Source organism: Centroberyx affinis, unplaced genomic scaffold (genome assembly GCF_046629955.1).
Source record: "Centroberyx affinis isolate AG114_WGS23_722 - 3 ecotype Tasmania unplaced genomic scaffold, CSIRO-AGI_Caff_v1 ptg005091l_1, whole genome shotgun sequence".
Classification (NCBI taxonomy): Eukaryota; Metazoa; Chordata; class Actinopteri; order Beryciformes; family Berycidae; genus Centroberyx; species Centroberyx affinis.
Window position 1 is genome coordinate 407713 of NW_027282520.1, and position 12397 is coordinate 420109.

Genomic DNA, 12397 nt, shown 5'->3' on the forward strand with positions numbered 1-12397 from the left:
GTTTTGAAATGGACATTTCAGCTGTGAAATTTCAAATGATAAGAATGAGTTCATTTGTGTCTGAAATTAGCATTCTTCTTCTTGTTCGATACAGAACTCTTTTCATCAAAGGTGGCTCTTTCTGCCTCAAAAATGACTCCCTACCATATTTCTCTGAATGTTCACACATCCATCTAGTGTTACTTTGCAGTAGGTGAGTTGGCACATGGTGAATGGTCGAGGGAACTGTAGGATTTTCTTGCTAACATCGCTTTCTGCAGTTTACAAAAGAGCTGTTTGCTTTCCTTACATCATGGCAGAAGTCCTTCTACTTGTCAGTCAAATCCTAACTCATGAGTGAATATGGCTTCAATGTCTGTCCTTAGTACTGTGTCCATCAGGTCTATCAGCACTGTGTCTGCTGGAGAGAGAGTTTTATACAAAGCCAACATCGTGAAATAAATCAAAATGTAAATCTATGCAAAGCCATCCCATAACAGCGTTTGATGGGACAATATATCTCAAATGGCATTTGCGTATCCAGTGCTCCCCCCATGGTTTTCCTTTATCAATTCCCAGTGGTAAAGATAATGTATTATTTCTCGAGCAAGGCAGTAAAGAACTAGAAGCAGACAAAACAAACACCTTGCACAGTCTGTGGTCGGATCAGGGCTTTAGTACTTTTATGGAGATTGAGAATATAAGAGTACAGTGAAAGTTAGGTCTTAGAGGTACTTTAATCCATTGTCTGTCCACGGGTATGTAATGGGAGATCTGAGAAGATGTAAACAACCTCTTCTTATTGTCATTCAGTAAGCCTAAGGATTGGACAAAGATGTGAAAATCTCTTTTATATTTCTTTGTGTGCTTTACTCATGAGAACCTAATATGTGATTGTTCCCAAACGTGGGACTTGAACTAGTGGAGAGGATGATAATGAAATTACTGAGGATGAAAACTAATATGATTTTGTACAGTAAAAAATAAAAGTTTTACTCAAAGGTCTCAATTAGTGGTGTTTTTCTTGGAGATGTGTCACTGACTGGATGGCATTACTGTGAAGAAAGGAATAAAGCCAAATATCTTTTCACAATAATTTATTGTGGAACACATCAGTGTCGTATCACTTTTGTTGCTGGACGTTATTTTCATTGAATCAGGGTTTCTTGTGTTGGAAGCATTTTTATATGTACATGATTTGACATTTGATGTAGGAGGTACATTTTCTTGATTTTACCTTTTAATAAATGGCAATGATTAAAATTGGTATATACATTTCAACAAGAGTCAATAATATACATTGTACCTACAGGAACACAGTCTAGGTCTGTTCACTAAGGACAGTTGATACAAACTGCACTCCAGGAAGGAAACCCTCCGTAGTTTTAGTCATCCTCAGGCCTGTAAGCAAAGAAAAAGTGTGTTTATTTTAGAATTTAAAAGTGTACAACTGTAAGTTTGAGAATATAACAGGCAAACAGATCATGGGTCAAATTCAAAACTTCGCTACCACAAGTGCATGATACAATGCAATCCAGCAGAACACCCAAAAACCTGTAAGTTAAAGTTCTCACCTGACCATCTCCTTGTACTTGCCCAGAGCCTCCTGGGCCACATACTGGATGAAGGCTGGGTCCTGCAGCTCCAGCTCCCCGGGGACAGAGAGGATGAGGGGGGTGGAGTTCAGGATGTTCACCTCCACCTTGGTCTCAGTCACAGATTCACTGTCTCCATCGCGGCTCTTTGGCACCACCTGGGGAGTGGGAGAAGCATCGTCATATTTTACCTCCTTGTCATCATCATTATCCCACATCATCAAAGTCCTCATTTCCCCAGTTTCGCTAACGTTTATTTCTTTTTTGCCTTTTTTATTTGTGCAGTTCATTACAAATGAATTTATTACAGCTCTTATTGTATTTGTTTGTATTTGCATTTGTTTTATCTAGCACTGTAGAACTTGAATCCAGTCTCCAGTCTTGGACTTGTCTTGGTCTTGTGTCTATTCTGACTCAAATTTATCTTGGTCTCAGCCACTATTGGATGTTAACCTGACTTTTTCCCACCTATCTAAACATTTTCAAAGGCGTGTTTTTCTCTATCTGGTCCACCTCAAAATCCTATGCATTAATCAGTTGGGTGTTGAAGGGTTTAGTAAAGAGCTCCTGCAGATAGATCTAGATCTCTGCTGATCCTTAAGAAAACTAAACTTTATTTTTGCATTCGGAAAGCCACATACACTGTTAATTGCCTATTTTAGATCTGGTCTTAGATAGGACTCGATTTGCTCAGGTCGTCTCAGTCTTGACTTGGTCTCGAACCCTTTGGAGCTGGTCTTGGAATTGACTTTGACTCGAATATTAGTGGTCTTGACTACAGCCCTAGTTTTATCTGAAATTGCAATTTGAGTGTTAATCATAAAAAATAATATTCAACAACATCAACATGACTATATGAATTTATCTACACAACGTGAAAGATTTCTCTGCCACATCCTTGTCTGTTTCTGTGTTGCTCTGTCCTTTCATTCCTTCACCTTCACCCCTCCTCGTCCTGCTCACCGTGATGATCCGGAAGACATGTTCAGGAGTGCTGTTGTTGCCCACAACCTCAGCCACCCAGCTGAATTCGGCAGCCATGTTGCTGAGCCAGTTGACCGTTTCGTCAGTGTGGCGCTGGACAATCGACAGGATCTCTTCGTACTGCTCTTTGGACACATCCAGCAGCTGGGAAACCTCATCCAGCTCCACGTGCAGCTCACGCACGCTGGGGCACTCTGGGGACAGAAGAAGAGTGGTCAGATATCAGTATATGTGAGTATATATGTGTTACATAATCACAAGCTGTCCCCTGTGGAACGTGGGGGTGCTTCACCTGAGAGCAGGGCCCCCTGGCAGGCCTCACACTGGTTCTGTAGCTGCCAGCACTCTGAGCTCTGTCTGCGAAGGTCTCTGCACAGCTTCCTGTTCTGCAGGAAACGGGGGAAACTTTCCCTCACTGCACCAAACAGAAAGAACTACGATCAGTGTTGCCCAGTAAGATTTGGTGTTTTGTTGATTGTATCTTATTTAGATCTTTCTGGTATCCACAGTCATGAAAAGCAGTATGTAAACATCTCTCTTACAAATACAAGTTCTGACATTTATGTTATTTGGCAGGTTGTGAACATAAATTATGTTACAATCTCTATTCAGTGGTTCTCGACCATGTGCCATCGAAGCCCAAGACTTTGCAGGTTTTCATTTGAACCAATCACAATTGGCTTGATTACCACACCTTAAACCAGACAGGAGGAACTAATCAGTGAAATCAGCTGCTGTAGTGTTTGGTTGGAATGAAAACCTGCAGACGCTTGGACCTCGATGGCACATGGTTGAAAACCACTGTATCTAATCCAAATTATCTTCTGAAGCCCCCACTACCTTTCTTCTTCTCCTCCTCCACTGCCTCATGGATGTCATCAAACACCTCAGTCACCACGGCTCCAAACTCCTCCACCACGCTCTTCCCAAAGTCAAAGAAAGAGTCCAGCACCTCCTCCAAGCCCACACCCTGCAGGAAGCCTGAGTCGCGGGCCGGGTCGAAGGGGTCAGAGGTGCTCTCCTCCGCCAGCTCGTCAGTCTTGTTGAGGAAGGCCCTCTGGAGGACTTTGTCAAGCCTGCTTCTCATCTTGGAGACCAGGACAATGCTGCGGTTCACCAGGGTGCCCACCTTGCTCATCAGGCGGTTGAAGGAATCCTCGATGCGGATCACCTCCATGTCTGGATTGTCGGGGCTCTGGTTCACCAGGACATCACCCGCTTCCATGGGAGGCTCGCGGGGGCCAAAGCGCCTGGACACTCTGTGGAAGAAGTTCTCTACCTATGTAAAGTAAAGAAAGACATTTTGTTGAATAATTGTGCTTAGACCTATACTATCTGAAGGAAAATTAGTGATTGCAGAAGAAGATCTGGTTGTTGCACACCCCGAGGGTTTAGATTTAGATTAGCACAGTCATTTTCAATCATGAGCCACTGTGTTTCAAGAGAATGCAGGTTTTCATTCCAAGCAAACAGCAGCTGATTTCAGTCATTAACACAGATGAGAGGGTAATTAATCAGTGAAATCTGCTGCTGTAGTGTTTGGCTGGAATGAACACCTGCATACTCTTGGGTCACGACGGCAAATGATTGAAACCCACCGGTGTATCAACAAGAGAGAGTGCTTGGTGCTCTCTAATTTGGTATTCCCTCTAACTTTTTGCAGTTCTCTTAAAGTTGTCCTAATGAACAATTTAACTGACAGGCAGACTGGCTGACAGGTCTTGTGTAGCTCAATAGGGAGAAGATGGCACCAACAGCACCAGGGTTTGGGGTTTGATTCCAAAAGGGTAAGGTTTCTTAGTTTATGGTATTTTAGTTGTGGTATTTTATTTTGTTTTATGGTATTTTATTGCTCCTACCATATGTCTTACTTTGTGTTCTAAGTGTTTTACATCTTGTGGTTCATTTTAACCATTCTTGTCCCTCTCTGTCTGTTTTAAGTGAGCCTGCCAAAGCAAACCCCAATCAACTAAGTTGAGATGGCAATGAGGTACTGAACTCTGAACTCTTAAAGTCATAACCATACCACATATGTTATTATAGACAGCATAGTTACAAGAGTTTGGAAGTAAGAGCAGGAAAAGTCGAGGTTGGAGCTGCAGTTTCTGTACCTTGGCATGGAAAGTAGCGAAGCCCCTGCGGCAGGTGGAGGTGTAGAAGGTCTTACATGCGTCCTCCAGGCAGGGTCTGCACTCCTCCCACTCAGACTGCAGTGAGTCCTTGCACTGCTCCTCTGCCTCCTGCAGCTTCTCAGTCACCTCCTGAGCCAGTTGGGCTGCCCCCTGGTGGCAGGAAGGGAAACACTTGCAATTATTTTTCATTCTTTGGCTTGTTTCTTTCATTCTTTGATTCATTAATGATTTCCTTCTTTCCTTCCCTCCTTATTTCTTTCTCTTTCTTAGCTATAAAGCTCATATCCGCTTAGTCTAAAACAATCAAAAGCCTTTATCCAGGCTGAAGACATATGGTGGGCTGTTTTGAAACGACACCAGTGGATGGTCCAAAACCAACACACAGGTGCCAGAGTACTTCCAAGAAGATAAAATGTTGAGTCAGTGTTGAGTTAACGTTATGCCTGACCTTCTTCTTGTCGCTGCTGTGTCTGAGGGACTTCATGAGGTGCTCGTGCTTCTGCTCGTTCCTCGTCATCACCTCCTTCATCTGCTTCACCCCGTACAGAGCTCTCCTCACTTCCTCGTCCACCAGCTTCTCTCCATCCAGGGACAACTCTGAAAGAGAAAAGGCAGAGAAAAGCTTAACACTGTGTGCTTATAGAACTAATCACCGTGATGGCAAGGTATCAAACATAGTATTTGTGAGTAATATGGTAATTAGTCATGAAATAAATCATTAATTTCTCAAATATAAGATGTATAGCTTTGGTAACAAAATTACAAACTGGCATAAAATAAACTGAATAAAACAATCAAATTAACAGCAGTATAAAGCATGATTTATCTATAGTACAGACATGTGTATAGTATATAGAGGCAGAAGGCTAGAGGCTCCATGACATAAACATTCAAGTAGAGTATATGGGAAGAATAGGGCCAAATATCTCCCAGGCACTGATGCTAGGTCATTTAAGAGAGATTCAGATGTCCCTGTGCCAACTCACGCTTTAAGGTGTCCGCTGAGATGTCTTTGGATTCCTCCTCAGGAGCAGAATGAAGGACGGCCAGTGTCGCCACCAGAACAGCCAAACCAAGCAGGATCTTCATCCTTGATCTCAGCCTCAGTCTTGGAGAGAAAAACTCAATCTGAAAGGATATGACAGGTGTGCATCATTTCCTCTGGTTATGGGTAAAACTGACACAGGCAGATGGACATGTGATTTGTGTGCACACAGAAACACCCATACAAATGTGTATGCATCTGCGTGCACACATAAACACATGTTCAAATAAAGAAAATAAACAGCATGTGCTATTTAGCCTGATCCAGAAAGCTAATAGGATTTGAGCTTGAGCATGAGTGAGTAAACATCAACAACACATGGTCATAAGTAGGGCTGCCACTTGGTGGTGCTATACATCTGAAACGCAGACAAAAACACAGTCAAGTTCACAGTAGACAGATAATAACCGGGCCAGGGACTCCTAATACAGTTGGCTACTTGGTTTATATTCAAGTATCATATCTGTCCATCTTAGATTAAAGAGATTTGTTTCCACAAAAACCTTTAGCAGTGTATCTGCAATAATCTTCAATAATCAGCACAGTAATCTGCAACAATCGTCACAATGATGCTCTACACACAGCTAGAAGTTTATATTCTGAGATTAAAAACACGTTTCCATTGTTTCCAAGGGAAGTTTGATGGGTATCAGGTAACTGACTTACATTTTTACAAACTGACATTTTTTTATAGACAAGTTGGATCCTAAGATTTTTTAATTATCCAAAATAACATGACTGTCTTCCCACACTGCAGTATAAGACCACTCTCTTTCCTTCTACTGTACACACCTGTGTACCCGTTTTATTCGTTAGACTGAGTGACAGCAACTTTGCCCTTGGTTGTTTACTTTGAGATATACCATTAAGAGGTTAACAGTAGGGGGCGAAGCACCTAGCAAGGCGCATTAAAGAGCCCACCTCAGCTTGAAAAGTTGGCAGGCTTTGTGTCTGGACCATCTGCTGTGCCAGGAGTGACTCGTCAGAGGTCTTGCTCCATCAAGTCACAGAAAATACACACACAACCTTGACTAATGTAAACTAACCAGACATTTAACTGCATCAAGCTACCCTCGCCTGCCTCACTTCATTGGAGGCACTGCCCCAGTTCAGCCATGCGTGGAGTTACACAATTTGGCATGTACTAGGGATTTACAGTAAATGGGGATGTACTCAATTCAGTCTTATTTCATTAGGGGTTTAAGTTGCCGATACAATTAATGAGCTCTACTGTATCCTTGGTGGCAACATCTCTAGTTGGAGTTTCTAACAGGCATTGTTACTAAGACAGGACAAAGAGCTCTATAACTAATTCATAAATATTTAAATATAAATTACAAATAAGTTAAAATAGGCACAAACCATGCTGAAGCTGATATGTTCTGTTGACTACAATCACACTCTGATAAGCAATATCATTTTAAAGAATCAAACCAACAGAATGTGCAGTTCTATGATTAAAATTTCCCTAAGGAACAAATATTCCCTATAGTGTCATCCTGTTGTAAAAGTACATCTTGATATGAAGAAATAAATAAACAAAATCTAAAATGAAATCAGAAAAAGCAAGATAACTCACCAGTGGAAGACTGAAGGTGCTTCTCCACTGGTAGGAGAAACAAAGTGCTGTGTGGACGGCGGCTGCCTGGTTATCTTTACCTGTCCAGGTCTATTTGTGCTCTTTCCACTCAAGCCTTATCCTATTACAGTCTTTGCCCGATGGTGATGCACACTAATCCATCAGTAACAACACACTGCCACAGACCTTTGTTTTGCATAAGAGGTCACAGAGATTACTTAGTCATGTCAGACATACAGTATGAGCATATACAGTGAATATTGATTTTATATGTGTTAATAGCAAGGAGGTTCTATGGTAATAGTAGTACTGCTGCATGTCACACAAGATTAGTCCAGAAGCCAAACCTCACTCTATGCAGAGTTAAGGTCAGGTACATTATCATTTAGAAACAGAAAGGTTCAGTGGTACACAAGGTCAGAAGTCTGTTATATGATTTTGGAGAAATTTTATGAAATTTAATTTATATCTTATTGTCCTTTATATGATGAGTTTGAGAAGTGTGTTTTATAGTTAAATGATTTCTATTTCTGCTAAATTTCATTTGGTTAAACAATTATGAAAGACTTGACATGTGGTGGATTCTATGGCAAACTGTGTGTAAAACCTGGGTGAAAAGGCACTATACTTTGTGTGACCTGAGTTTGTTTAGGAATATGTTTGTTAAACACACATATTGCAACATGATATATGGATGTGTCTTGTAAGACCATGTGGGCTGGGCACTTTGAGTGCACTGACATCAATACTTTAATGATCCCACAGTGGGAAATCCTTTGATCACTGAAATACCATAAGTAATGCAATACATGTAGAAAGCACAATCCTGCATCCTACACAGAAGCAGTGGCCTGATTGTGTGTTGTTCTTTGTATTTTATGACATTTGGTGTTTCAGTGATTTATGAATTTGTCAGTGTGGAATCAATACTACGTACTACATATGTAAATGAATTTCTTTATGCGTGCTGTCATATGAGTTTTAATGATGAACACTTTGTGTGTAAAGGACTCAACCACTAAAATTGAAACAGAGTAAAACATCACATGTAGGTAGGCTCGGATTAGGGTTAGACTGATACATCTATTTGCCAATATATTGCGCAGATATTGGCCTCTTTCAAAAATATAGGATATCAGCCAATCATGTTCTGATATGATGGAGGTTTGTCCTTGACTTGTCTGTAAAATCTGCGACGAAATGTTATTTTCTAGCCACATTTTATTTATTCATTTAATAGTTCAATTATGTTTTTTTGTAAATTAATTATTCATTTAAAGGCCTTAATGCATCCCAGAGTTTCCCCTACCACTGACTAGGTGATGAGTCACCTTGCCTTAAAGAGATGCAAGCCCATCTAAAAGAACTTCAATAGTATGAGTATCAGTGGAGAGTTTTAGTGTCACATGATGGTCTAAATACTGTTTCAGAAAGCTTTCCGCCCTGCCAGGAAAAACAATTATTGGGGAGACACTGAATACTTTTTGGCATGAAAATGGTCAAATTTTTATGCCAAATGATTGACTACGGCGATTTAAATATCGGGCTTTCAAAAACCCATAACGCTCGGACCATAGCCTGGATCCTCCCATCATAAGGTGTTACTTGTACTGAGTCACCCCTCGATCAAAAATGCACATGAACACTTATTGTGAGGTGATTTATATCTTCCCAGGTATCTTCAACCTGCCAAGTATAAATCATCACCACCTATTCTCAGATGTATAACCAGATGCAAAACTGTCAACCCAGAGTAACATTCCTCTCGGTAGGAAGCTCCATGTTTAGCATCTCTACCACTACTAATGGAATGTGAAGGCCGCGGGGTGAAAGGGTTCCTCTGTCCCCATCTCTTCATTGGTGCCCCAGCTCCCGCTAAAAATGTGCCCTCTTTGCATGCTGTGACCCAGAAAATAGGGTCCTCTCTGGATAATAATCAGAAACAGCCAGTGCTATACCCCAGTCCCCAGCCCTGCTGACCCCCTCAACACCTGGTTCCTATAAGACTACCAGGAGATGAGTTCTTCCCATGTTCCCCCATGGTTGACCTAGGCTTCAAATGGTAAACCATAAAAAAAGGTCTCTTTCATAGCTGGTAGTGTGAGATGCATGCATGCAAATAGATGCAATCATTTATGGAATAATGAATTCATACTCTAGAGGCTGATATTCAGGAGGGGAAATGGTTGGTGTTTGGTCTTCAAAAATCATCTCTGCTTCAAGTAATTTTTGTTCATCTGATGTTCACACATCTCCCCCGGGTCTCTGGATGAAAGTCCATGTCTGTGTTTTTAGAGGGCTTTATAAACTCCTTCAAGGTGTTGCAGCAGGTCCATTTAACAGGCTCATGATGTGCTCATGTGTCAGGTCGCAGTAATGATCAAAGCGCGGGGTTCTGGACTGAAGAGATAAACAGGTGCAGGGGATAAGCTGCTTTACAGGGTCCTGAGACCATTGGTGAAGAAGTTATGGACTGGGAACCACTGGGTTGAAGGCCTTGTTGTGTTTTGTTTGAGGGAGCGTTACACATCTGTCAGGGCATTAGTACAGTAGCTCATTCCACAAAAAGGTCAAAGGGGATTGTGCAGATATAGACATTGTTCAGTATGAAAGATGATAAGGAAAGTGCTAGAAAGTTGAGGAACAAATGTGTGAGAAATGGTGGTTGATTGGAACCAGCACTAGAATGAGTAATTGTTATTTTTGGTAAACAGCTTGTAACCTGTAAATTGCATGAAGATAAATTTGTATTTTAGCAAACTTTATGCTCACTTAGCTAACAGCAGATGTTGAGAATAAATATACTTGAGATTTGGCACAAGCAGTGAGTTTTTCTGGGATAAAGCCCATCTGTCAATGTTTAAAAATGCCCTCATAGTAATCATATTGTTTTCTGTGGGCACATGCCAATACTTCCTTTTTGGTAGACTGACACTGAGCATAGCAACTGTACATCATTCCATCTGTATTAGCCTATCTGAAGAGATGTGCAGGCCTCTCAAACTCTGAGTTTCTCTACATTTTCTAAATTGATGTCACAAAATAATGTGTAAGACATGTAAAAGATTTGGGACATGTTGCATAACAGTTTCACGTATGATTAACACTGAAGACCTCATTAGATATCCATGTATCCTTTATTAAACCGTTCACGGGGATAATTTCGAGATAAAAGTTCCTCATAAAAATTCTAATCTAATTTGATGTAGCTGAAGATTGACTCAACATATTTTACCAAGGGCTTTTATCATACTTTACCTGGGCTGCCCCCTCAACTCTTCAACCATTGTGGCATTCAATTTGAGGGAAAATAGAGAATGCTCCCAAACTCCTTCTAGCAAAAATAGTTGTTCGACCATCCTTGATTAATCCCATATTATCTCTCCAAATTACACCAAATTTAAGGTGTTTAATGGCCGAGTTGTGTATGTAAAGAAAAGGGCCGGAGTTTGACGACTTTTTGGTGACTTTAATGAAAGATGATATTTACCCGTTACAGTGTTTTTCATTTAGGCGAAGTTGATTAATTCTTAATAATTCAGAAATGCTTTTATTTTGATATCGACTGTGCAATCATGGCACTCAAGAGTTTGCACAAATAGGAAGTGAAGCTGTTAGAACTGTTAGTTTCTTATTCCTGAATGCGTTATTAAATACTTCATGGCCATGTTATGCTATGTAAATGCAAATAAAGTGTTAACTAAAGCCGTTATTGATGCTGCAGTAGGCTCCAGTTCCAAAAGGCAATTAAGAAAACTACGATTTTGACAAGGACATAGTAGCCTTACTCAGCACCATTTTGCAGCGATTACCCCCCTTCCACCCATACCCACTCACCCACACACCCACACACACACACATACACACACAGAGCAACTCGGGGTGCAGACGGTGCGCACGGACAGATGTGAGGAGCACGTGGTTTCCCCCAGCAGCCCTACGGGCGCACCACTTCCTCTCACGTTTGGACCACTTTACTTCTCCACCTCTGTGAGTTTCTCCAGTTACTGCTGCGGGTACCAGCGCGCTGTGCTGGACGGAGACACATCCTCACCTCAGCACTTTTCGAGACTGCCTCAGAAATAGGAGAATATTTTTTTCCCCTGCAATTCCAACAGCAATTTTCCAACTTAGACTTCCATACTTCCAACAAAGTTTATTCCTCCTCCCCCTGCAGCATCTGAAGTGCAGCTCTGCAGTTACCTGCGCTGAAGGAGGTTGTCCCCAGCGTTACCAGTTACGGATGGAGCTTTGAAGTTTTTTTTCCTTTTATTATCCAAGGACAGTGGATACTGGGATACTCGGTGATCAAAGGTGCAGTGGCGCTCAAGGGATATTTTGAGCAAATGCCATTGCAATGCTGTGGATGTGACTTCAAACGACAGCTTCGCAACGGTAGAGTCCTGTAAAACACAATGAAAGGTAGGCTAATTAAGAGACATGATTAACAAGACATCTGGAAAAACAGCTGAACTGCACACCGGCGTGTCGTTGATGGCACATGATCGATAGCCTGCTAATAAATTCCTATCGCTCTTGCTTATGCGCCAGTTTTCTGCTCTCTTTCTTCCAGTCCTAGACGTGAGGAATGCGTAGGCTACAACTTCGCGTGTGACATCTGGTTTCAATTAAGGGACTCTGGTTTGGGATTGTTTTGCATCTGGCCGCTTCTGCACATCAAACACTAACCTACACTACTTTTCACAATAGAACCAAAACACACATGATTATAACCCAGACTGCGAGTTGGCGAGCAGGGAAACAAGTTTTAAGTCACTTATTGCATGAATAATAGAATATAAAGTCATTTGTGCGTTCAAATTGATTTGTTTTTAGTTAGTCTCAATATGTGTGCGCTGTTGGACATAAACGTGTTCCTGGTGAATCTGAAGTTTGTACTGGCTTAAAAAAAATCTAAGTACTGGAGGAAATAATGAGTCAGACTTATGCAATTACCGTACATGAAAAGCTTTACTGTGTACTTTACTGTGCATGTCTTGCGCTCACTCTGACTTTTAGTCTGTGTGTGAACAAAGAATCCACTGAAATGTCACCCTTCAAACCACTGAATGAAATACAATGG

At 41.3% G+C, this 12397-nt stretch overlaps 2 protein-coding genes across 2 annotated transcripts in view; one reads left to right on the top strand and one right to left on the bottom strand.

Moving 5' to 3' along the window:
- Positions 1-1242: 1242 nt before the first annotated feature.
- Positions 1243-7333, bottom strand: clul1 (clusterin-like 1 (retinal)). The gene is made up of 9 exons (XM_071546030.1): positions 7315-7333; positions 5677-5818; positions 5139-5287; positions 4670-4840; positions 3399-3837; positions 2836-2973; positions 2538-2752; positions 1554-1732; positions 1243-1380 (listed from the first exon to the last, which is right to left on the bottom strand). Exons 2-9 carry the CDS (start codon positions 5777-5779, stop codon positions 1365-1367), a joined length of 1410 nt encoding a protein of 469 aa, XP_071402131.1. The 5' UTR covers positions 5780-5818; positions 7315-7333; the 3' UTR covers positions 1243-1364.
- Positions 7334-11340: 4007 nt separating this feature from the next.
- The window catches only part of LOC139666699 (collectin-12-like), a 37243-nt gene continuing 36186 nt past the window's right edge, over positions 11341-12397 (top strand). Inside the window, 1 exon segment of the mRNA XM_071546011.1 lies at positions 11341-11736. Within this exon segment, the coding sequence (XP_071402112.1) occupies positions 11730-11736 (7 nt within the window). The 5' untranslated portion in view covers positions 11341-11729.